At 40.2% G+C, this 26,744-nt stretch overlaps 1 protein-coding gene across 4 annotated transcripts in view; it reads right to left on the reverse strand.

Moving 5' to 3' along the window:
• The window catches only part of TMEM38B (transmembrane protein 38B), a 70,011-nt gene that overhangs the window by 20,808 nt on the left and 22,459 nt on the right, over window positions 1–26,744 (reverse strand). For all 4 annotated transcript variants that reach the window (XM_030566559.1, XM_030566557.1, XM_030566556.1 and 1 more), the window contains exons 2-5: window positions 19,351–19,507; window positions 11,711–11,895; window positions 4,446–4,533; window positions 2,234–2,351 (exon numbers count right to left, since the gene is read on the reverse strand). In XM_030566559.1, coding sequence (XP_030422419.1) covers window positions 2,234–2,351; window positions 4,446–4,533; window positions 11,711–11,895; window positions 19,351–19,507 — 548 coding nt within the window. The remainder of the gene's footprint in view (window positions 1–2,233; window positions 2,352–4,445; window positions 4,534–11,710; window positions 11,896–19,350; window positions 19,508–26,744) is intronic.

Genomic DNA, 26,744 nt, shown 5'->3' on the forward strand with positions numbered 1-26,744 from the left:
CTGTACATCACACTCCCTCCCACACCCCAACCTCCTGCCCCACCCCTATATTCATGGCCCTGCATGCAATTTCTGCACCCAGATGTGGCCCAGGCAAAAAAAATTTGTGCACCCTTAATCTAGATAATACTTAGCCCTGTCATGAGTGCAGAGGACCAGACTAGATGATCTCTTGAGGTCCCTTCCAGTCCTATGATTTTATTTCAACTTAGGTTTATTTGTTGTATTTCAGTCTAAGTGTACACACACAAAATAAAACTAAGCTTAAGAAAGATGAAACAGAAGCTCTCTGTAGATTTATCAAATGTATCTTGACCACTGAAATAAAGTATCTTTAAAAAAGTGACATGTATAAAACAAATACTCTAGAGCCTTGTCTAGACTTGAATTCTTAGTCATGTTGTGCGCTAATTGGCAACTAACGAATGTCTTAACTATTATGATTTTTAAATGCTAATACAGATTCTTCATAAATATTTGTTCCAGCATGAATATTAGTTCCTGGTTGTAGTTTTCATCCTAAGGTTCAGCCATTCCTCCCCTTCCTGCTCCCAACACTGTCACTGTGCCAGAGGCTATGGGGAATGAGGTTATGCTGGTTCTACACCACTGAAGACTCCAGGCACTGGGGTAAATCCCCAGAGGGGGCCTGTGGCTGAATTCCACTCCCTTTGCACTAGTTGAGCGGATCGGAAGGAAAGAATGAATCTGCCCTAGAGTGTTGTTTGTGGCCCCTTGACCTTCCATTGCCCCCCAGCTGTAAAGGTTGAACGTCACTGATTTAGGTAGACGTATCCTAAAAAACACCCCCACGTTAAAACAAACTTATTGGGAGAACTTCCTCCAGGACTAGGGTAAAAGGACCTGCTTAACAGACCCAATATGGTATTTATAACCCAACACTAAAGACTAGAGTAATACTCTGATTCTGAGAGAGGTTTCAGAAGTGTCTGGAAAGCAAGACACTACTTCATAAGTCTGTGGCAGACTTGCATGAACGGTGTCAGTTTAGCAGTACATTACAGTTACTAGCTGACTTCAAGCTCCTAACAAGTCACCAATGCAGAACTGTTGCCACAAAGTTGTGTGTCACTGTACTACAGGTTTTAGCAATACAGGGAGTCTGAGGCTAACTATCTCCTAACACCACACCCGTGGTATCCCGAGAATCTCTGATGTTTAGATGTTTTAACAAAAGATAAGTCTGGAGTATTAAAGATAAGGATTCCTTGCATTACTGTAGCAGCCAGGAGACCCAATATCTCAGTCAGATTTTAGAAACAATGTTTCTAGGGATGCCCTGGGGGAGGCAGGCAGTTCTTTTTAAACCCTCCTCCATAGTTCACCCATTTTTTAACATCTTCTCAAGAACAGAGGGGCCACCTTCAAGATTGTTACAGCTCAGATGATACTGAGATTCCAACTTTGCCTTTTTTAGGATTAACAGTCCTGAATATAGCCCAACTTTCCAGAAGGAGATAAATGCAGAATGGGATGAATTAGAGTTCAACCATAAGAAGATTAAAGGGAAGAACAATAATGTGCATATATCTCACATGTTGTACACACACGTGTGCGGATATACATATCCACACTTTTTATAAACAAAAGTGATCGTAAACACTTTTCACATTATTTTTCTCTTCTCCTTCACCATTATTTTCTATGTAGTTGAAAGACGTGTCCAAAACCACAAACTATTTAAAAAAAAACCAGCATGAAGACAAACAGAGCATGTTCTATTAAACTTATAAATGTATCTGGTGACTAGAAACACGTGGCCTTTGGCTGCAGTTCAGTTTTGCTCAACATGTATTAACAGGCTGGCAAGGCAACCTGTTGTGTCTTAATTATCTCTTTCTCTCAAATAATTTAGTAACTTGAAATATCAACTCCCTGTGCCAAACTTCTGAAATATTTTTTTAATACAACTAGCAAAGGTCACGATGCGGTTTTCTGTCGGTCTGCTTCACATATGGAAGAGTTACTTAAGGCTCATGGGGGTCAGATCTTCCACAAGTATTAGGGTAGCTCCACTGACTTCTATTGAGCTATGTCATTTTCACCAATTGAGTTTGACCAGACCTCTCCAGAAAGAGAAAACTGAAATTAGTATTCTGGTGGGGAATATAAAGAGAAATATTCAACAACATGTATCTTGCTTTAGAAAGTACAGTGAGAAATACTGCTGTATTGCATATGTTTAAATAATTATACATTTCCAAATTCTTACCTTTGTGACCACTAGAAAGGTGGTATAAAAGAACATTAGGTTGTGTCTTGCTATCGGCAGGTTCTGGGCATGCTGCAATGTGAAGAGTACTGCACCTACCAGAGCCACTTTCACGGGGCTGGAAACCAAACAAAGTAAAGACAAGTGTGTGAATTTTCTCTCCTCCCACTTCTATGCTGATAGAAATTATGATCTGGAAAGTAATAGCATACAACAAATATAACTATAATATTTGCTTGGCTGAAAGTAAATGATAAAAAGCTTCTGGTAACAATATGGCAACATGTTTCATAGGCTAATTACATGTTTTGTTAAAAAAATACTTCTACTAGTTTTTAGTTTGCAAGCTTTCCATTTCTTAGATCTTCGTTCCTGAATTTAAAGAACTCCACCCAATTTGCCTTCTCCATACCATTATTTAATTTATATATCTGATATATCCCTTTATTAGTCACCTCTAAACTAAACTGTGCCAATATTTGCACTCAGTCTTCTTATGGAAGTTTTTGCCACGCTGTTAATCATTTTGAGGTACTTTCTTTCCCCTGATGATTTTCAGCTTAATTTTACTGTAGTTACCATTACTTAGTGGTTCAACTTAACTTATTACTTCAGTCAACTCTTACATGGGACTGAGTTAAGAATAAGCTCTCCTCCTTGTGTGCTCAGAGCAAGCTGTTCTAAGAACCAAACATTTAAGGTGTCAAGAAACTGCCTGTCTAAATCTTATACCGCTGCGACATTTGACCACTTTATAGGAGACTGGAATTATCCATGATTACTGTTTATTAGACTTAGTTCCCTCTGTTCACCCTCAACTTTGAGCACTCAGTATCTTTCCCCTGATCAGGAAGCCAGTAGTATAACTCTACTTGTATACTTATATTCTTATTATTTGGGATTTGTCAAGTTTCATTTCTTATCACACCTTTAATTAGATTAATGTATTTAGCATTACAACCAAAGGAGAACATTTGAAAAAAAAAATTGTCAAGCAAATTTTTAACCAAAATAATTTCAGGATGTGAGGACAGTGATCTGTGTCCAACACCTCTCTGTTCTGGCATATTGCAATCTCAGCTTTTATCCTTCATAAGACGATGCAATACAACATTTTTTAACATTTAAAACTCATTCTTCCTTCAGCTAGCACATTTTTTAAAAAAGAACATGACTGCAGTGTTTTAAACTAGCATAATTACTTGTTTCACTAAGTTTGAAGTATTTAGGTGCAGCTGACACCATAAGCCTCACAATCCTTCCTTTTGGAAATAGTTCTGCTCATAATTTTTGTATTTCTCTTCTGTCATTCTTTACTACCCAGGATAGTTACATGAAAACAGCATCTCTAAATGTTTATCACATCAAAAGTCATAATCCTGTTTCTGAAATAATCATTTCCACAGAAACCAGCTGGGAAGTCACATGGGAGGGCAAAGTGGGCCTTTTAAATCCCCTATGAGCTTGTCTCGCTTTACAACAGTAGTTTGTGGCCTGCCAGCCAGTTCCAATTCTCTCTTTTGCAGAAGCTAAACTGGGTGCTATGTAACACTCCCAATTTAGCTTCTGCGAGACAAAGAACTGAAAGCTGAAACTCAAGTAGCATCTTCTATCTTGCAATGCACCAGAGGCATGTGTTGATGTGTTTTAATGCTATACATTTAACAGATCGGTTGAAAGTGTATTCAGAAGAGTGCAACCGGTTTTTTTGTTTTTTGTTTTTTTTTAAATAAAGTATTTAGCGTTGGTGGAATATATCTACTAGACTAACAGACCTAAAGTCATCTAACTACCTTCAGAATATGTACCAGCACTCACATAACCCTGCCACAATGTGCTTCATTTCTGACTTGGATGAACCACAGGTCTGGAAGAGAAGGTTAATTTTTCTTGCCCATTCAAATGATTGTCCTCTCTACACAAGTAGCTAACATGTGTACCACTTAGTTCCAATTCTGTGGCGATTTTGTAGTGGAGATAATTATTCATGAGGAAATCATTTGAGACTAACAACTCATTGCACGTAGGTCAGGCCAGCCAACAGATAGTAAAGATTTGGTCCCAATTACTTTGGATTTATAAGCAGTCTACTAGCACCTGTTTTTAAACGCTACACCAAAAAAATTACTCATGTAGGTCTTTGAATGTGAGAGCCAAAGAGAACAAAGTTATTACAATTATTCCAGTTGTACTACGGTTTACATAAACTTACTAGGACATCTTCAGAAGTTCATTGCTTTCAGGTTTCCAAACACCTCTCACCAACTGCTCAAAGTTAGAGATTAAGCCACCACCAGCTCCTGAAAATCCAATAAATTATAACATGTCTCAGTGGTATGATCTCTTAGTGACTAAGGCCATGTCTACACTGGCAATTGAACGACAAAACTTTTGTCTTTCAGAGGCGTTAAACACCCGCTCCTCGCCCGAAAGACAAAATGTTTTGCTGCGACAAGTGCCAGTGTGAACAGTGCGTTTTTGGCAGGAGAGCCAAACAGCAGCTACACAGCCCGACTTTTAGCAGCACAACTGTAGCAACACAGCCATGTCACTAAAAGCTGTGTAGTGCAGACAAGGTGGATAAAAAACGATTTAAAAATGTATTAAAAAAATCTGATTTTTTGGATAAAATGGTTTTTGAGGAAAAACCTATCTAAAAGATAGTTTTAATTAAGATATATTATAGCTCAAAGATATCTCATCATGGAATAGGGATTATAAATTCTAATTCTATAGAATGAGACAGTGTATTCATGTAATGTTTAAGAAAAGTTTTGTAAATGAGTTCCAATAATTCATGGATTAGGGATCCAACTTTATGGGGTTCCCAGGGCGTCTGTATAGAATATTTAGGTTAATCTTTCTATCTACCCAATGGGACTCTTTGCTCAGTCTAGAAGATACCATCAGAGATGCTTAGTTTTGCAGTTTTCAAACTGTGGATTTGTGTTGTCAGAGATAATATGCTTGTTAACAGCAAAAATGTTTTTAAATAAATATAGGTGAGAAATAACAGACCTCAACCCTATTGTCCCTCTGCAAATTTGTGTACACAGAGTCAATCCCTTGCCTCTCTCTAAAAGTGAAAAGTTTCAAAAAGTTCAATGACTAGAAGATTGTTGGGGGCAGAATAGATTTGGACAAGGAGAAGTCTGGAGATCAATGTGAGAAGGGAGGGACAGGCAGTAGAAACAAAAATGAAACTGTTTGAGCAGCATACAGTAACTGCTCACTTAACATTGTAGTTATGTTCCTGAAAAATGCAACTAAGTAAAACGATGTTAAGTGAATCCAATTTCCCCATAAGAATGAATGTAAATAGGGGGTTAGGTTCCAGGAAAAAAAATTTTTGCCATACAGTACAGTACTCTAGTTGGGAGGTGCCTCCACCTTACTCCACAGAGGCCCAGCCCACTGGCACTGCAAACAAGGGGTACGTCCAGACTACCCGCCGTATCGGCGGGTTAAAATCGATTGCTTGGGGATCGATATATCGCATCTAATCTAGAAGCGATATATCGATCCCTGAGAGCGCTTATATCGATTCCGGAACTCCATCAACCCCAACGGAGTTCCGGAATCGACACGGAGAGCCGCGAACATCGATCCCGCGCCGTCTGGACGGGTGAGTAATCCGATCTTAGATATTCGACTTCAGCTACGTTATTCACATAGCTGAAGTTGCGTATTGAAGATCGATTTCCCCCCACTAGTGTGGACCAGCCCAAGGAGGCAGACAAGGAGGCTGAAGGTGCTGTAGGCTAGGAGGAGCATGTTGCGCAGCAGTAGCAGTAGCTTCCCCTACTCTGCAAGCACAGGGCGGGGGGCTCAACCCTCGGTCTGCCCACGCCACCCCTTTCCCCAAGCCACCACCCTTATCCCACCTCTTCTTCTCTCCCTCTCCCTTTACTCTGCACACTGCATCCTCGCGCCTCCCCACTCCCTCCCCTGCCTCCTGCCTGTGGCAATCAGCTGGTTTGCGGTGTTCAGGAGGCAGGGGAGGGAGCGGGAACCTGTGTGCCAAGTCCTCGCTCCTCTCCCTTCCCTCCTGAACACCGCAAGCCAGCTAACTGCTGCAGGCAGCAAGCACATCCAAGATGAGAAGAAATTATTTAGAAGAGAGTCTCAAGCTAACATATGGTTGCAGTGCTCATTTGATGCATCTCCTAGCCAAAGACTTCAGGGTATCAGAAATAAAGGCTAATGTTGTTAAAATTGCAAAATACTTCCGTAAAACCCCCTTTGCAGTAGCTGCTCTGAAAAAAGTGGGAGGAACCAAGCTAACGCTCCCACAAGACATGGCACGGAACTCAGTAGTGGACTGTTCGGGGCACTATATCAAGAACTGGCCTAAGCTGCATGGAAACCCCTAATTAAAAAAAATATAGTAAGGTGACCCAAAAAGTGCCATTATGGCTAAAAGAGATTAGAAGCAAAAAGACATCCTTTAAAAATTGGAAGTCAAATCCTACTGAGGAAAATAGAAATGAGCATAAAGTCTGGCAAATCAAGTGTGGAAGTATAATTAGGCAGGCCGAAAAAGATTTTGAAGAGCTACTAGCAAAAGATCAAATATTTTTTGCTGTTAGTTTTTGTAAGAACATCAGAAGCAAGAAGTCTGCCAAACAATCAATCACTGAAGCCACTGAATGAACGAGGAGCTAAAGGAAGACAAGACCAATACAGAGAAGCTACATTAATTCTTTGCATCAGTCTTCACTGCAGAGGGTGTGTGGGAGATTCCCACACACGAGCTCTTTTTTGTAGGTGACCGATCTGAGGAACTGTCCCAGATTGAGGTATCTATAGAGGTGGTTTTGGACCAAAACTCAAAAATTAAACACTAATAAGTCACCAGGACCAGACGGTATTTACTCAATAGTTCTGAAGGAACTCAAATATGGAATTGCAGAACTACTAACTGTGGTACATAATCTATCACTTAAAACAGCTTCTATACCAGATGGCTGGAGGATAGCTAATGTGATGCCAATTTTTAAAAAGGCTCCAGAGGTAATCCTCGCAATTACAGGCCGGTAAGCCTAACTTCAGTACCAGGCGAACTGGTTGAAACTATTACCAGACACATAGATGAACACAATTTGTAAGGGAAGGGTCAACATGGCTTTATTAAAGGGAAATCATGCCTCACTACTCTTTTAGAATTTTTGAAGGGGTCATTGGACTTTCAGAAAGTCTTTGACAAGGCCCCTCACCAAAGGCGGCTCTTAAGCAAAGTAAGCAGTCATGGGATAAGAGGGAAGGTCCTGTCATGTATCAGTAACTGGTTAAAAGACAGGGAACAAAGGAAAGGAATAAATGGTTAGTTTTCAGAATAGAGAGAGAGATAAATAGTGGGATCCCCCAAGGGTCTGTACTGGGCCCAGTGCTATTCAACGTATTCACAAGTTATCTGGAAAAAAGGGGTAAACGGGGGTGGAAAAATTGAGTAATTTTGTAAGTCCAAAACAGACCGCAAATAGTTACAAAAGGTTATCACAAAACTGGGTTACTGGGCAACAAAATGGCAGATGAAATTCAATGTTGATAAATGCAAAGTAATGCGTGTTGGAAAACATAATCCCAACTATACATACAAAATGATAGGGTCTAAATTAGCTGTTAGCACTAAGGAAGAGATCCTGGAGTCTTTGTAGATAGTTCTTTGAAAACATCTGCTCAATGTGCAGCAGCACTCAAAAAAGCTAATGGAATGTTAGGAACCATTAGGAAAGGGATAGATAAGACAGAAAAATATCATAATGGTACTATATAAATCCATGGTATGCTAAACCTTGAATACTGTGTGCAGTTCTGGCCACCCCACCTCAAAAAAGATATATCAGAATTGGAATAGGTACAGAGAAGGGCAACAAAAATTATTAAGGGTATGGAATAACTTCCATATGAGGAGAGATTAATAAGACTGGGACTTTTCAGCATGTAAAAGAGACCACTAAGGAAGGAATATGATAGAGGTCTATAAAATCGTGACTGGTGTAGAGGAAGTGAATAAGGAAGTGTTATTTACCCCTTCACATAACACAAGAACCAGGGGTCACCCAATGAAATTAATAGGCAGCATGTTTAAAACAAACAAAAGGAAGTTCTACTTCACACAACGCACAGTCAAGCTTTGGAACTTGTTGCCAGGGGATATGGTGAAGGCCAAAACTGTAACTGGGTTCAAAAAAGAATTAGGCCAGTTCATGGAGGACAGGTCCATCTATGGATATTAGCCAAAATGGTCAGGGACGAAACCCCATGCTCTGAGTGTTTTAAGCCTCAAGCTGCCAGACGCTGGGAGTGGACAATAGGGGATGGAGCAGTCACTAAGTTGCCCTGTTCTGTTCATTGCCTCTGAAGCATCTAGCATTGGCCACTGTCAGAAGAAGGACCACTGGTCTGACCCATTATGGCCATTCTTATGGGAATCCATTTTCTTCCAGGATCACAGATGGCAATTTATATATAAGCATACAAATATGGGGGAGAGAGCAAGCATGAGTGCACACATCCCAGTACAAAATCTAGAAGAGTTCCATAATAGGGAAAATAATCAAAGATTACTAGAGGTATATGTGTGTGTGCATGTAGAAGAAATAAGGCATAAGAAGAATGTGGCACTATCTGTTCAATAAACACTGTAACAAATCCAACACAAGTTAGAATTACTTTTGTTAACATGTCTGTGGGCTCCCAAGCAGAGTGGAAATAAACTACAATGCAGAACTGAAGCCAGAGTTGAGCCAGTGGTCTCTCTATTGGAGTGGGATATAAAGTACAGGAGTAAAGCAAACACTGCTGCTCTGAAGTGTACAATACATTTCTAGATATACTATGTGGTAGTTATTTAATTTAGGAGACAACTCGATTAGATGAGATAAAATGCCTCTAGTGTGTTCAATCTGATTAAAGGATGGGGACAGACAAAAAAATTAGAAAAGTAACAGTCCTGCTATATAGAAGTGCAACTTCTGTAAGAATAGTTTCATTGAAAAGTTTATAATTATAATGATCAAGTTATATATAGCCTCGTTGATTCCTTTTGCCATCAACCATCAGATCCTAAAGATCCTTAAATGAGGACAGGCATCTTTCCTCCTGTCCCTGCCTGCAGGTATATGGGATCTTGGGGAGCAATTACCACACAGCTGGGGTTCCAATTAATTTCTTTATTAAAGGGAAAAAAAGGAAATGGTGGGAATTTAATAATGAAATACGATGGGATGGGGTGTATAGGGTGTTTACAATAGACAACGATGGGGGGGGTTCTTCTTATTGAACAGTGTAGGGAGTTCTAATAGTAGGCTACAGCAAGTGGGGTTCAGCACAATGGGATACAGTACAGTCAATAAGCAACTCTAGATACAGTGTGGAAATGCAAAGCGTACCCAAAAGAAATGCAAAATAAAATGATAGCTTCTATATGAGTTAATAGCTAGATACACAATGTAACACAGTGGCATCAATGTAAATACAAAGTATATCAGAAAAGTGGAGGCAACCAATGGGGTGTTATAATTACAAGTAAAATGTGAGTTACAGTACAACAATACAATATCAATATAAAGGCTGGGTCAAGAAACAGGGGGGGGGGGGGAGTGAGTGATTAGTGGTATGTAGACGAGCAGCTGGAAGCAGCGAGAGACTCTGAAGCCCTGCAGGGTGAGGACAACGGAGCAGTGTGATGGTGATCTTCGGTAGGGGAGGGACAGCGGAGAAGTGCAAAGAAGGGCTAGAGAGAGGTTTAAGCAACAAGTGGACACCAAAAACAAAGGTAAAAAAAAACAGCAAGGGGTTTGGGAAGTTTCACCGGGGGAGAAACAGCAAGGGGGTTGGGAAGTTCGGAGAGAGTGCAGATGCGGGGGAAAAAGCAGCAAAGGGTTATAACAGGGAGACACGGAGGAGCACACAGAGGGGGAGATTGGAGCGGGGGAAAAACAGACACGGGAAAGTTCAGGGAGAGATCGGGACAGCAGGAAGGTGAATTTAAGCAGCAAAAAACCTTATTTATCTTAACCAACGACTAGGCAAAACAACAAATATCACAATTCTAAGCAAAACTATAACAAGCAACTATAGGGAGCAACAAAACAGTAAACTATAACAAGGCAGTTGAAACTTACAAGCTCTACAATCTTAACAAACTATGACTTATTAAACTTAAAAAAACAAGACCTATGGTGCACCTTATGCTATGGGGAGGTTACAGAGGGCAGAGTGGTATGTGTCCAGGACCCAGCTCCCAAGGAAGCCAAGGGATGGTGGCTACAGCGATGGATACAGCTGAAAGCAGAGAGCCCCAAGGCAAAGCCCACAGGAGCAGAGCTTTGCCGCTAAAAATAAGTTTGTGCCGCTGCTAAGAGCCCTGGAGTTTAAGAGAGGTTTTAAGACACAGACCAAGGTTTAGCTTGAGTCTGTGTGCTGGGGAAACAGAGCCAGCAGCTAAAATAATAAAATAAAAGTATAGAAAGTTTTACAGAGGGATTCTTACCAGTCCCCAAGGCAGCAGCAAAGGCAGAAGCAGCAGCAACATCAGAAGAAGCAAGGAGGGCTCGGTACAGTCTCAATAATCAGGAGATCTGTCAGGTAGCAATTCGTTCTTCGGGGGGGGGGGGGGGGCGTTCAAAAAACGGGGGTACGCTCAAAAATAAAATGAGAGCGGAGAAAGGACCCCCCAGAACCCCTGGCTGATCAGACCAGGCAGCAATGCAGGAACCTTTCTGAGGTGTGTTTCAAAAATGTCTGGTTTTAAAGGCAAACTTGGGCAGTTTCCCGCCAGTAATCCTGATAGGCTCCCTCTGTCACAGGGGAGGGGGCACAGGGAAAAAACTGAAGGTAAGCCCAGAGACATGCCTGGACATAGTCCTGTGCAATAGGTGACTCAAGAGCACATGAGGCCTATGACTCATGCCCAGGATCTTAAAAACACATTCGGTCTTGCAGCTCTGGACATTGCCTACCCTACACCAAGCCCAGGCTCAACGAGGTGATAACAGGACTAACCCTTTGAACAGGGCAGTGGTCCCACTTAGCACGCAGCACAAGTGGCCATCCCTTTGAGAAGGGCAATGGCTCTTGTTAAACAACTTAAGGGGCCCTCCCTTTGAGAAGGGCAGTGGCCCTGGTAAACAACTTAACAGCCAGGGAAGGGCGGCCACAGGAGAACAGAAAACAAAATGGAGTCTGGGGACAGCTGTAAGAAACAAAATGGAATAGGGGATAGCTGTAACAGACACCTCCTAAGGGCCCTCCATGGTTCCCTCCAAAGCCAGTCAATGCCATTCCTCATCTGACCAGAGAAATTGCTGCACAGACACACAGGCTTTCCCTCCATGAGGGACAATAGTTTGAATTAAAGGCTGCCATTCCCACATAGTAGATCATGGCATTATCACTAAGACCACATGGTTCACAATTTAAATATCACTTTAAACTTCACAATTCAACAGAACACGAGATTTTACACATTACCTCTGGCCCAACCAACAGCTACCATGATAAGCCAGGCATTTTTGTAGTGGCTGTTTGCATGTGCAACTCCAGCTGTTATTTTCCAAGTCCTAGTCACTTCTTTCATTCCTGCAATCATCAGTCGAAGAGGCAGAAAGGAAAAGCATCGGTAGATTATGTCATGTGGACAAAAAAATACAAGATACCTGAAATTTAGAAGAAAATTTCTACTTAAAATCTCTTGGCAACAAAGTTACTCTCCTAAAGCATCTTTTAAAATTAAATTTTGGAGCATCACTAAGAGTTCTTTAATATTATCCCTATACACCATATATCCTTTAGTGTTTTAGCTCCAAATTGAAAATTAGAATAGTCCCTTTTTAGAATTTACTTAATTAAATCTCTTTCCAGGTATTTATACTGCACCCATCACCTGATATTTGAGCACCTAAAATATAAGGTCATTACACAAAATATATTCCCAAACACATCATAAATAGTTTATAAAGGCTTCCTTAAAGTACAATAGAACAAATTGAACCCATCCTTGGAATGGAACACATTTCTTTAAGCTTATAGACCACCAAGATTCCTCTCTCAAGTTGCTATCCAGCTTGAATGCTGGTTTATTGTTTCAAAAAGTAAACTTTGTGTAAACATTTGAGCTTCTTTGGATTGTTAAAATAGTATTAGAGCAGAACGGGAATTCACTTATATTCTGACACAGGGCTCTCATACTGCCAGTGACACAAAATTATGTAACTTTAGCAAGACTGCCATCCCTTGTTAAAGTCAATGCCAGTTGTGATTTAAAGCTATTTTCAAATACATTTCACTTCTTACAGTGAGCAGGGCTTTCAGCTTTTTGAACAGAATATGGGGCTAAGCAAACTGTTGTAGTTTTCTTTAAAGAAGAACACTGGTATGCAGTGTTCCAAATTTAAGGACTCTACAGCCACAAGCTCCAATTTATCCAAAATGGGCTCTTTTACCCCACTTGCCATTTCCAGCACAAGCGGGCTGGACTTCAGGATGGTCCTTTGTAGTCTCATGGTTTAACAATTCAAGGACACTCATATGTTCAAACAATTTACTTCTATAACAATACCAAGATGTAATAAAAACCTTACATATTTTACTTTCATAGCCTTTTCATTTTTAGATTATACTGCCATTTTTTTTATTTAACTGGGTCTGATTCACAGTCATGGGTCTAGTGTCTTAAACTGAGTGCACTACTGTTGGGGACTGTACTTAAATCAGTCTTTACAGTTTCATTGCTACCCAAGATGGGAAAAATCACATGCTAGATGCGAACTACAGCCCCTTAGCCCAGCCCCAGCCCTTTGGAAATCAGCACATGAAAAATGGCAGAATCATCCACAGTTCTCTATTTTTTGTTATTTTCTACTACTCTCCAAACACTATTATTTTATGCAATTACCAACAGCTACCAGTAGATGTTGCTATTCCACATAATGTTTTAAAATGTTATTGATGCTGAATTACCAGATAGAGAAAAAGAGTCACATTACCAGTTTATATATTGGGGTATGAATTCTGCTTTATTTACTTTAAGACCAAAAAGGAATCATATGATAAGTCAATGTAAAGTTCTAGTAGTGAGCAAGAATAGCAGGTTTTTACATAACTAATAGTTCTAAAGGTTTCATAATGTTTGTACCGGGTCATGAGCAATACACACCATTTTCACTTAAGTCTGATTTAACAGTACATTTGGTTTATATACTGTCGTCTTTGCTCTTTCACATCTTTTGGTGCGTTGTCAAAACAGACTCCAACAAGAAACTGCTGAGCTTAAATTAATATGCAAACTACATACCATTAACTTGGGTTTGAATAGAGAGAGTAGCTGGGTCATTACACATATTGAATCTATTTCCCCATGTTAAGTATCCTCACACTTCTTGTTAACTGTCTAAAATGGGCCATCTTGATTATCACTACAAATTTTTTTTTCCTCCTGCTGCAAATACCTCAACCTCATCTTAATTAGCCTCTTACAGTAGGTATGGCTACTTCCACCTTTTCATGTTCTCTGTATATGTATATGTTCCATTCTATGCATCTGATGAAGTGGGCTGTAGCCCACAAAAGCTTATGCTCAAATAAATTTGTTAGTCTCTAAGATGTCACAAGTACTCCTGTTCTTTCTGCGGATACAGACTAACATGGCTGCTACTCTGAAACCTGACATTCATAGACTTTAAGGTCAGAAGGGACCATTATGATCATCTAGTCTGACCCCCTGCACAATGCAGGGCCCAGAATCTCACCCACCCACTCCTGTAACAAGCCCCTAAGCCATGTCTGAGTTATTGAAATCCTCAAATTGTGGTTTAAAGACTTCAGGGTGCAGAGAATCCACCAGCAAATGACCCATGCCCCACGCTGCAGAGGAAGGCCAAAAACCTCCAGGGCCTCTGCCAATCTGCCCTGGAGGAAAATTCCTTCCCGGCCACAAATATGGTGATCAGTTAAACCCTGAGCATATGGACAAGACTCATCAGCCAGCACCCAAGAAAGAATTCTCTGTAGTAACTCAGATCCTATCCCATCTAACATCCCATCACAGACCATTGGACATATTTACCTGCTAATAATCAAAGATCAATTAATTGCCAAAATTAGGCTATCCCATCATACCATCCCCTCCATAAACTTAAGAAGCTTAGTCTTAAAGCCAGATGTGTCTTTTGCCCCCACTACTCCCCTTGGAAGGCTGTTCCAGAACTTCACTCCTCTTATGGTTTGAAACCTTCGTCTAATTTCAAGTCTAAAAAAGTCACTTGTGAAAATGGTATACCTATTCCAGTTACATTACATGTAACACTCAAGAACCCAGAATATATATTTCTCTTTTTTCCCAGTTTGCATACCATTTTACTGTTTTCCCTGGATGCAACCAAACAGGAATCTGTCTCTTTGCACATCTCATTCAGCAAGAGTACAATTTTTTTTAAATAAAAATGTGATTTTATAACAGGCTACAATTATAAAGCCAGTAGGAGGACTGAGGGGACACATAGTACCTGATACTATTTAGTCTTTTATAATTGACTAGATTTCAAGGAGACTGTGTCCTTAAAGAAATCAAATGGTTAACTTTCTTGTAACTGGTTTCTAAAAGTAAATTCTAAATAGGGATTTGTGAGTTTGAAGTTTTGTTCAGAAAATATATTTTAAAGGAAATTAAACTAACAACTATTATTAGACTACATTCAGAAAGTAGCTTTCATCTCTTCCACCTGAGTACATCAATGAAAAAACTCATTTAATTTAACAAGAGTATAAAATAGAATCGGAGGACTCAAAGGGACCTCAAGAGGTCTAATCCAGTTCCCTGCACTCCTGGCAGCACTAAGTATTATCTAGACCATCCCTGAGAGGTTCTTGTTTAACCTGCTCTTAAAAATCTCCAAGGAGGGAGATTCCACAGCCTCCCTAGGCAATTTATTTCAGTGCTTAACTACCCTGACCCTTGCTTCAATTTAAGCCCATTGCTTCTTGTCCTATCCTCAGAGATTAAGGAGAACAATTTATCTCCCTCCTCCTTGTAACAACCTTTTATGAATTTGAAAAGGTATGTTACCTCTCACTCTTCTCTTCTCCAGACTAAACAAACCCAGTTTTTTCAATCTTCCCTCACAGATCATGTTTTCTAGACCTTTAATCATTTTTGTTGCTCTTCTCTGGACTTTCTCAAATTTGTCCACATCTTTCCTGAAATGTGGCACCCAGAACTGGACACAATACTCCAGCTGAGGCCTAATCAGCGCAGAGTAGAGCTGAAGAATTACTTCTCGTTTCTTGCTTACAACACTCCTGCTAATACATCCCAGAATGACATTTGCTTTTTCTGGCCACAGTGTTCACTGTTGACTCATATTTAGCTTGTGGTCCACTTTGACCCCCAGATTCCTTTCTGCAGTACTCCTTCCTAGGCAGTCATTTCCCATTTTGTATGTATGCAACTGATTGTTCCTTCCTAAGTGGAGTACTTTGTCCTTATTGAATATCATCCTATTTCCTTCATACCACTTCTCCAGTTTAATCCAGATCATTTTGAATTATAATCCTATCCTCCAAAGCACTTGCAACCCCTCCCAGCTTGGTAATGTCCGCAAAACTTTAAGTTTTCTCTTTATGCCATTATTGAAATCATTGAAGAAGATATTGAATAGAACCAGACCCAGAACTGGTCTCTGTGGAACTGCTTTTGATATACCCTTCCAGCTTGACTATGAACAACTGATAACTACTCTCTGGGAATGGTTTTCCAAATAGTTATGTATGCACCTTATAGTAATTTCATCTGGATTGTACTCCCCTTGTTTGTTTATGAGAAAGTCATGTGAGAAAGTATCAAAAGTCATGTGAGAAAGTATCTTACTAAAGTCAATATATAATCACATATACCACTTCCCCTCATCCACAAAGCTTGTTACTCTGTAAAAAGAAAGCTATTAGGTTGGTCTAACATGATTTCTTCTTGACAAATCCATGCTGACTGTTACTTATCACTTTATTATCTTCTCGCTGTCTGTAAAGTGACTGCTTAATTATTTGCTCCATTATCTTTCCAGGTACAGAAGTTAAGCTGAGTGACTGTAATTCCCCAGGTTGTCCTCATTTCCTGTACTTGCCCTTCTCCAGTCCTCTCGAATCTCTCCTGCCTTCAATAATTTTTCGAAGATAATTGCTAATGGCTCGAATCTCTCTTCTGTCAGCTCCTTGAGTATTCTAGGATGTATTTCATCAGGCTCTTGTGACTTGAAGACATCTAGCTTGTCTAAGTAATTTTTAACTGGTTCTTTCCTTATTTTAGCCTCTGATCCTACCTCATTTTCACTGGCATTCACTATGTTAGACTTCCAAATCACTAACCAACCTTTTTGGTGAAAGCAAACAAAAAAGTCATTTAGCACGTCTGCCATTTCCACATTTTCTGTTATTGTTTCCCTCCTCATTGAGTAATGGGCCTGCCCTATCCTTGGTCTTCCTCTTGCTTTTAATGTATTTGTACAATATTTTCTTGTGATCCTTTATGTCTCTAGCTAGTTTAATCTTGTGTTGTGTCCTGGCCTTTCTAATTTTGTCCCTATATACTTGTGTTACTTGTTTATATTCATACTTCGTAATTTGACCTTGTTTCCACTTTCTGTAGGACTCTTTTTTGAGTTTCAGATCACTGAAGAACTCCTGGTTTAGCCAGGGTGGTCTCTTGCCATACTTCCTATCTTTCCTACGCAGTGGGATAGTTTGCTCTTGTACCCTTAACAATGTGTCTCTGAAAAATGGCCAACTCTCTTGAACTGTTTTCCCCCTTGGACTTGCTTCCCAAGCAGTCTTAACTACCAACGTCCTGAATTTGCAGAAGTCTGCCTTCTTGAAATCCATTATTTTTATTGTGCTGTTTTCCCTTCTACAATTCCTTAGAATCATGAAGTCTACCATTTCATAAGCACTTTTACCTAAGCTGCCTTCCACTTTCAAATTCTCAACCAGTTCCTCCTATTTGTCAAAATCAAATCTAGAACCATCTCTCCCCTTGTTGCTTTCTCCACCTTCTGAAATAAAAAGTTATCTCCAATACATTCCAAGAACTTGCCAGATAATCTAGGCTCTGCTGTATTATTTTCCCAACAGATGTCTGGGTAGTTGAAGTCCCCCGTCACCACCAAGTCCTGTGCTTTGGATGATTTTGTTAGTTGTTTAAAAAAAGCCTCATTCAGGTAAGTATATGGGACAAAGTTTCACTACACCTTATGGTAGTTAAAGAAAGCCATGGGTAAACAAAAAACAAACCAAAAAAAAAAAAAAAAAGACTTCTCAGAAGCCAGCACAAACCCCATTAAATTGATTTCAAGGGTCATCTGGCACTTTGGTGGTGAAGTACCCAAACCATGTTAATTAAATCTGACTCTAAATATTCCCCAGGTTTTCAAGTTCTCCAGAAAGCAGAATTAGGATTTAAATTTTTGCTGTCTAGTAGCGGTTTATCATTTCCAAACACAAATATTGTGCTTTCCAAGTTCTTTGCTTTAAAAAAAAAAAAAAAAAGAGAAAGCAAAAACTTTTCTTAAAGCAACTAGTGCCATTTTATAAGTTGTGAAAGGTTCCAATCCATTTCTTGTTCCAAAGTTTAAGTGAAACTTGCATTAGACCCCCAGAAGATTTAAGTGTATTTTGCTGATGATTGTCTGCAATGTCAACCATAAGGAACAGAAATTGATGCGATAAGAAAAAAGATTTAGTTTTTGCAAAAATCTAAACAAGTAAAGGATACTCTCTCTTAATTTGAGTTTAACTGCTTCCATTTTTTGCTTCCTTGAAACGGTCCAGTAGGGTCTGCATTTATCAACAACAAAATTGTTCAAACCCCATATCTGATAATGGTGCATCTCACAACAATTTAGATATACAATATAGGTTAACTACTGGAAAACTGAAGAATCGGGTTCTGAACTGACATACTAAAGAAGAGTACATCCTCTGCTCTCCCCTCTCTACTGGAACTCTGCCTTCGTCCCAGCAGCCACTCTTTTGGTATACCACAGATAAGGTACATTCTTAGCTCTGGTTAGCAAACCCTCATTAGTGAACTTGGGTTAAAATAGCAGTAAGACACAGCAATTCTGCTTTTAACTTGAGCTAGCAGTTTAAATTCAACCCCAGACCGCCCTATAGGCTTTAATTTGAGCTGCTAACGCAAATTAAAAGCTGATTTGCCATGTCTTCAATGCTATTTTAACCCGAGCAAGCTAACCTGAGTTGAACACGCTTTTTTGCAACATAGACAGACGCTTGGGAACAAAACAAGATCTCCTTCACCCTTCAGCCCCAAGCTCTGGAACCTATCCCTTTCCCATAGCAAGCAATTCACTGCCTCTTCTTACCTGCCTTCCCATTAAACTTGCTGCTGACTTCCACGTAAATTTTTCCCTCACCTTTGTTCCCAAAATGACTCCTGTCTCCTGTTAGTTTCAGAAGCTCAAGCTGGGAGCTGGCAGTAAATAAAGGAGGTCATTGCCAAAAAGCACAAGCTGAACGAGAGGGGGGTAGTGGAATCAGTCCCAACAAACCCTCCTTTCTAGCAGCAGAAAAACACCTACCTCTTGGTAGAATCTGGATGTCCAATAGCTACCCCAAAATCCTTTAAACTTAGACAGACCACATGTTTCATCCTTCTAGGAATTAGCTTACTTCTTAAAAGTAACAATGATAAACTCTGCCTTGGACAAACTTACCCCTCTAGTTTCTTTACAAAACTTTGAAGAGACTGACTTACCCACTGACCCACTTGCCAATAATAAATAGAAAATGCCTTAAGTCAAATGAATGGCCCTACATGAGATAGCCTTCCAAAGACAGAGAATGAAAGATAATCGTGCTCCTTCAAGAGAGTCAAGCTGCTTCCATTAATTCCAATCAGCGTTAACTCTGAAGACTCTCTGACTGTGTCCACACCAGGGCTTTTGTATCTAGGGAGGTTTTTTGCTACAGCTGCCCCATTGTCACCTACTGTGAGTGGAGCTCAAGCAGCTGCATAAGCACTACACTTAATAAGTGTGCACACAGTACGAGTTCACTAATACAAAAAACAAAGGTACTTATTTTATACTCTTGTGCATGCTTACCAGACTGAAGACGCCAGGAAGATATTAGTGCTGTTTGCAAGGAACCCTACAGGAGGCTCTGCAAGCATCAAGGAAGACAGAATAGACCCACCAAAGCAGTAAAGCATAGCACTAAACCAACATGCAATTGGACTCTGGCGTGACACTTCCACTGCTCCTGAAATAAAACAAAGTAAAAAGGCAACATGTAAATGACATATTTGTACAAGACAAGTAAGAAGGTATCAAACATTCCAAATTTTAAAACTTTTTAAAATATCAGTAACATGCAAATAATTTAGACTTGGTATGTTTGATAAGATTACACAACACTGAAAATAAGCACTGAACATCAGGTAATATTATGACCGATGATGCAAAATTCTACACATCAATCCCCTGAAAAAGACAAACATGTTAATGAAAGATCACGAAAAGAAAAACATCTATGCATGAGAACTTGATTGCCAAAATATTGCTATGAAACCTACTAGCAACAACAAAGCTCTATACTGCACTCAACAATGCCTTTCATAAGAAGATCCCAAAACACTTTACAATAGGTAGTATCTTCACTGTGCAAATGAAACACAAAGTTGAGGCACTTACAGTAACATTGGACTGACCTAGTACATCAAGTTTTATCAGGCTAGATGGATCACATCTAATCTTTCAGTGGCTAGTACCAGATGTTTCAGGGAAAGGAGAAAGAAAAGTTATCCCTTAAAAATATTTATCCTATTTAATATTACTGTGGATGTTACTATTCATATAGATAGCTAATCCTTGGTTTCAGAGGTCTCTTGAATCTACAAGTTCCATAGGTTAATTAGATGTTGCATAAAAGGGGTTTAATCATCACTTTAAAATCTTTCAAAGCCTTTTGTGCGTCCCCTTATTGTATTATAATGGATAAAAATGACTACTCTTTTATACATCATTTATTCTTTTATAACGGATGTCCTCACATTCATCTCCTCTATGAACTCCCGTATAAACTCAATCATAAGCCAGTTCGTTTATAAGCCGACTCCCCCCTGCGATGGATAAGTAAAAATGGAAAATGTTTATGACTCATTCATAAGCCAACCCTAAAAATCAGGGGTCAGCAAACTCTGGCTCCCGGGCCATCAGGATGAGCTGCTAGTGGGCCAAGAGGGTTTGTTTACCTCGAGCATCTGCAGGCACAGAGGTAAACCTAAGTAAACAAAGTGTCCCGGCGCGCCAGCTGCTTACCCTGATAGGCCGGGACAGCAACTGGTGGGGAAATTTCTTTGGGGAGTGAGAAGCTGGGGTTCAGGGGAGTAACCCCTGTGATCACCTTCCACATGACCCCAGGCCTGGCCCTGGCCTGGCACACTCTCCCCATACCATCCCTTCTCACCTTATCTAAGTAGGGCCTGGGGAGGATCTCTCTAGCCTGGCTGGAGCTGCTCTGGCAGGCCGGGCAGCGCCGCCGCAGCCTGCTCCGGTGGGCCAGGCTGGGTGGCACGGCCGCAGTCTGCCAGCCCCAGAGCTGCAGCTGCTTCGGATGCTGGGGGCGAGCAGCGTGGCCAGAAACAGAGACACTCTGGCTCCGCCTCTTCCCTTCTGGCTCTGCTGCCTTTCCTTACTCCCTCTGTTGTGGGGAGGGACTGTGTCCCACCTCTCCCTCTATACCCGTTCATAAGCCAACCCCCTTCTCTAGTCCTTCCCTTTTTTACTAAAAAAATTTGGCTTATGAACAAGTGTATATGGTATATACTTTTTTAGAAGTCTGAGAAACCTTGCAATGCCTCTAATCCAGGGGTTCTTAAACTGGGCGTCATGACCCCTTAGGGAGTTGTGAGGTTATTACGTCGGGGGGCTGCAAGCTGTCAGGCTCCACCCCAAACCCCACTTCACCTCCAGCATTTATAATAGTGTAAAATATATATTTAAAAAGTATTTTTAAATTTATAAGGGAGGAGGTCACACTTAGAGGTTTGCTGTGTGAAAGGGGTCACCAATACAAAAGTTTGAGAACCACTGCTCTAATCATTATCGCTTCTTCCCCCCCAGACCCTTTCTATTTCTGATGTATCTAGAGCTGGCCAAATTTTCAAAGTTAAAATTTGAAGTGTCATCAAAATATAACACTGTTTTGCATTTTCAACCAGTTCTAAATATATACTTTTTTAAAACGAGGTGACCAGAATCGAACAATACACACCAGTAATGTATATAATTGGATCAGAATATTTTCAATATATACACTATACTCACTTCTTAATACAACCTAACATTACCTGTTTTTCTGACTTCTGCTGAACATGGAGCAGATGTTTTCATTGAACTATCCACAACGACAAAGATCTTTTTTCCTGAGTAGCTAGAGTTCATTTAGAATTTATTACTGAGATTAGTTCAAATTATTACTTTCAACACGCACCACCCCACACTTAACTACACTGAATATCATATGGCATCACGTCACCAAATTGCCTAGGTAAGACAGGCCATTCATTAATTTCTCATTGAATTCTTGTCACAAATTAGCTAAATAACTTTATGCCTCCTTTCATGCTGACTGGATTTATGAGCAGCTTCAATGGAAACAAAATTAAACTTAATGTGCCCTCTTGCCAGGTCAAACATAAAAAGGTCAGATACACCTTCAAACCTCACAGCAGCCAGACATAATAGTTTAATCCAGACAGCAAAAAAGCAATTAGGAACCTCTTATGATGGCTTCAAACATTTCTTTAGTGGCTAAGATGACATCTGCAAGCAAGCAAGCATCTAACATTCCTGCACAACATGGTCTACTAAAGGGAGATACCATAACCAACATGGTTGCCCTTCACAGATATAGTTCCCTGTCATAATTTGAACCCATAAGCAGCATTCTTTCTGCCCCCTGAAGACAATGGATGTGTGCCAAGACAAAAGAGTTACCCAGCACCAAAGTGCAGGGCAGATCCTGAAGCATCAAGAATACCTCCTGAAACAAGACACTAAAGCACATTAACTCAGGTGTTGATAGTCTGATAAAATAGTCTCCCAACCTCTCCTCCAGATGCGGAAATATTCAGGGACCAGTAATCTGGTAACATCAACATTTTAACAAATGCATACCATCATTTCCCTCTCCTGATATTTTCCAAACTGCTGATTTCATGGAGTTTTACTTCCAGATCCTGGAATGCCCGATATCTGAGTAGTTCAGGATTCCTAATAAAGGAATCCTTAATCTACTGAAATTTAGTTCTGGTGGTCCCACCTCAAAAGAGATACAGTATACTATAATTGGGAAAAGTACAGAGAAGGGCATAAAAATGATTAAGGGTATGAAACAGCTTCCATACAAGGAGAGATTAAGAAGAGACTTTTCAGCATCGAAGAGAGATGGCTAAGTGGAGATTTTATAGACCTTTAACATACCATGAACGGTGGAGAGAAAGTAAATAAGGAAGTATTATTTACTCCTTCACATAACTCAAGAACCAGGAGTCACCCAATGAAATTAATAGGTAGCAGGTTTATAACAAACAAAAGGAAACACTTCTTCACACAACACAGTCACCTTGTGGAACTCATTCCATGGGATGTTGTGAACGCCAAAACTATAACAGGGTTCAAAAAAGAATAAGTTCATGGAGGATAGGTCCATCAATGGGTATTAGCCAAGCTTGCAGGGCTGCAACCCCATGCTCTGGGTGTCCCTAAAGTCTGACTGCAGAAGCTGGGAGTGCATGACAGGAGATGGATCACTCAACAATTGCCTGTTCCGTTCATTCCCTCTGAAGCACCTGGCATTGGCCACTATCAGAAGACAGGATACTGAGCTAGATGGACCATTGGTCTGATCCGGCATGGTTGTTCTTCTGTTCTTAAAGTCTGCCACTTCCAAAGTATAAGACAGCATGTGAAACCTATTTTGCTCCTATAAGCCCCACTAAATTCACACCCTCTAGCTCAAGTAAACCCTAGAAAGCATTCACCAATTTCCCCCCATCCTCATAAACACACAGCTGGTGTCTGGCAAGTTTACACACATATAATTGACACCAAATCACTCTTCCCAACCAGTTGTCTGCCTACAGCCTATACAGATGCACAATGGGTGACAGACCACCAGCTAGCTATATCACTTTCAAGACAGCATGAACTGCAATGAGAAACTGACAGAGATGCACTTTCAGTTACTGATCCTACAGATATCCCAAAGCAAAATAAGCAGCAGGAAGAGGGAGAAAAAGAATGCAAAGTGGAAAAGACAAAAAGGTTGCAGAGAAGAAAAAACAACATGCACCAAGACAAAGCAGAAATATCAGTCGCGGTGGTAGGTGTTCACACTTCAACAATGAAAGTGATCTGATAAATGCAACTTGCCATACAACAGTTTGTTCAGAACTGCAATCTAATCTAAAAGTACATTTGGGATAAAGGAGGCCTGGAAAAGGAAAAAGAAGCAGCAATGGAATGGGAAGGATAGCTCAGTGGTTTGAGCATTGGCCTGCTAAAACCAGGGTTCTGAGTTCAATCCTTGAGGGTGCTACTTAGGGATCTGGGGCAAAATCAGTACTTGGTCCTGCTAGTGAAGGCGGAGGGCTGGACTCAATGACTTTTCAGAGTCCCTTCCAGTTCTATGAGCTAGGTATATCTCCAGATACTTTTTTATATTATTTAATCCTCTCCACCCTACCACATAATTTTGCACTTTTGAAGCTGTTTACTCCCAAACTTTCCTAAAACCTTGTGGGAAACAAAGCTTCATTTGTATAGGGGACTACAGAACAGTCTATCTGAACTAGTATTTCTTGTACTGTTAGAAATAATAGTGGTCAGAAAAGTCTAGTGCATGCAATGAATTCTAAGAAAGCAGTAAGTAGAACAATGTCTTTCTGAAGACTGCTATACTTGCGCTATGTCCTCCCCTAGAAAACATCCGCCACTAAAATCTGTGGTCAGAGTTTTGGAATACTTGCTTTAAACACTGATATTGCCCAGATCATAAATTCATTTGTTTCTCCTTAAAAATAGAGCTCATTTGGAATGAACTCATACCCACAGCAGGTCTACACATTACAACAAGAGATTCAGCTGATAGAAACATTCATTTATTGACATCGGATTTACTCTTATTGCTTGTACTTTTGCTCTATAATGGTTTTGCCTAGTTTTGTATTTAAAAATAGGCTTAAATGTGTATCAGCCTTGTATAAAGCCTTGGCTGGGATGATTTAGTTGGTGTTGGTCCTGCTTTGAGCAGGGTTTTGGAATAGATGACCTTCTGAGGTCTCTTCCAACCCTAATATTCTATGATTTTATGTTCAGCAGGTAGTGTTAAACTCTTGATTTATTATTAGTCTCAGATTATGAAACAATAAATTACTCTGATTATTACAGCTCCTGAGTGTGAGATGGTTCTCACAAGTCAATAATCCAGTTCTGACAGCTACACTCTGTATCATAATGGCAGTCAGCCTAAGGACAGTAGTTTGGTAAATACTCAGTACATGGATAGTGGGCTTAATGGAAATTCTTGATATTGCAGGTATGTAACTAACAGGAAAAAAGATGAAGGCATCTTTGATTAAAAGGATCAATAAGTATATGGAAATAAGCACCCTGCATATCTATGGATGTGATAAAATATCTTTTTGATTGCTAGAAAGACTTACGGATTTTTATCAATTCTACTTTGAAGCATTCCTAGCTCGCACCTTTGTTTAGTCACATTAACCCTAAAAGGACAAAAACAATCACTCCCATCCTGCCTCATTTTTGTAATCAAGTTAAGGGCATTCATGCATTGCTCTCTCGCAGACTGAAATGTTGGGACTACTGCCCCCTATTACATACTAAGGTATTCTCTCCCCCTTTCCTAGTTTCTAGAGAAGGGAGGCAAACATTTAATCCCACCTTCAGATCCTGAAATCTTCTCTATAGAGATGCATGACCATTCCTGGAGAAAGTTTTAAAACTGCTTTCCCTGCAATTATATGGACTTAATTTGTCTGCAGGGATATGGGAGTTCTGACATTTTTCAGGGGGTGATCCAACTTGAATCTGTATCTGACTACCAGGGGATGGGAAAGAGACAGGAAGGAGAGAGTATATTTTTGGGATGGGGGAGGAGACTAATCTCACTTTCAAGATGTCTCAGATGGTCAGGATTCAAAGGTACTTTCAAGTTATTATTCAAAAGATTGCTTTGTTGAACTGGACAGATGAGATTACTGGAAAGTTATACTCCATATTCTTCATAGAAATATGGTTATGATATGAATATGGCATAACTAAGATGTACTTTATGCAAGATGACTCGTGTAAAATATCATTGGAAAGGCTATGATTCACTGAATGTGAATATCCAATTAGGATGCATGTATCATCTCTGTAATTAAAGTTCAGAATACTGACTATATAACAATTACAACTGTGTGTACTTGGGGAAATGCCCACCAGACAGTAAGCAATCCGACGTAATGGGCCATTAGAAAAAGACAATAAGTCTTTGAAGATGTGGATCTCCCATCTGCCTGGAATTCCTTCCTGTGGACACTGCAAATAAACATGGTTTCATAGTTGCTTTGACACTGCAAGGTCAGGTGATAAGATTACCTGACCCAAAATACCACCTTGAACACTGCTGGTCCTTTTCCTCTGTACGGGAATGGGGATCAAACAAAGGTTTCCTGCCTTAGGTAAATCCTTTTTAAGACTGGCGAGTGAATTAATCTAGACTCTCCTCCATTGCCTACCCAAGAAGGACTGCTGAAAGTACCTGAAGGGACAAAGGAACCAACCTGAGGGGAAAGGCAGAAGTGAGTCGAGACTGAGAAAGGGGACCAGTCTGTAAGAAGAAATAACGAACTCCAAGCTACAGAAACTCTGCAACTTGCCTAAAACTTCATTTGGGGTGAGAAATTACTTCTTAAAAACAGTCTTAAGATCTTAAGCTTAGTATGCATGTTTTCTTTTATTTGCTCAGTAATCTGCTTTGTTCGAAGTCCTCGTCCACAGACAATCCGCCAACCGTAAGCATATTCTCACCAGCAAACACACACCGCACCATAGTAACTCTAACTCAAGAGCCAATCCATGCAACAAACTTCGATGCCAACTCTGCCCACATATTTACACTAGCGACACCATCACAGGATCTAACCAGATCAGCCACAACATCACTGGTTCATTCACCTGCACATCCACCAATGTAATATACGCCATCATGTGCCAGCAATGCCCCTCTGCTATGTATATAGGCCAAATTGGACAGTCCCTATGTAAAAGGATAAATGGACACAAATCAGATATTAGGAATGGCAATATACAAAAACCTGTAGGAGAACACTTCAGTCTCCCTGGACACACCATAGCAGATTTAAAGGTAGCCATCCTCCAGCAAAAAAACTTCAGGACCAGACTTCAAAGAGAAACTGCTGAGC

This window comes from Gopherus evgoodei, chromosome 6, assembly GCF_007399415.2.
Source record: "Gopherus evgoodei ecotype Sinaloan lineage chromosome 6, rGopEvg1_v1.p, whole genome shotgun sequence".
Taxonomy (NCBI): Eukaryota; Metazoa; Chordata; order Testudines; family Testudinidae; genus Gopherus; species Gopherus evgoodei.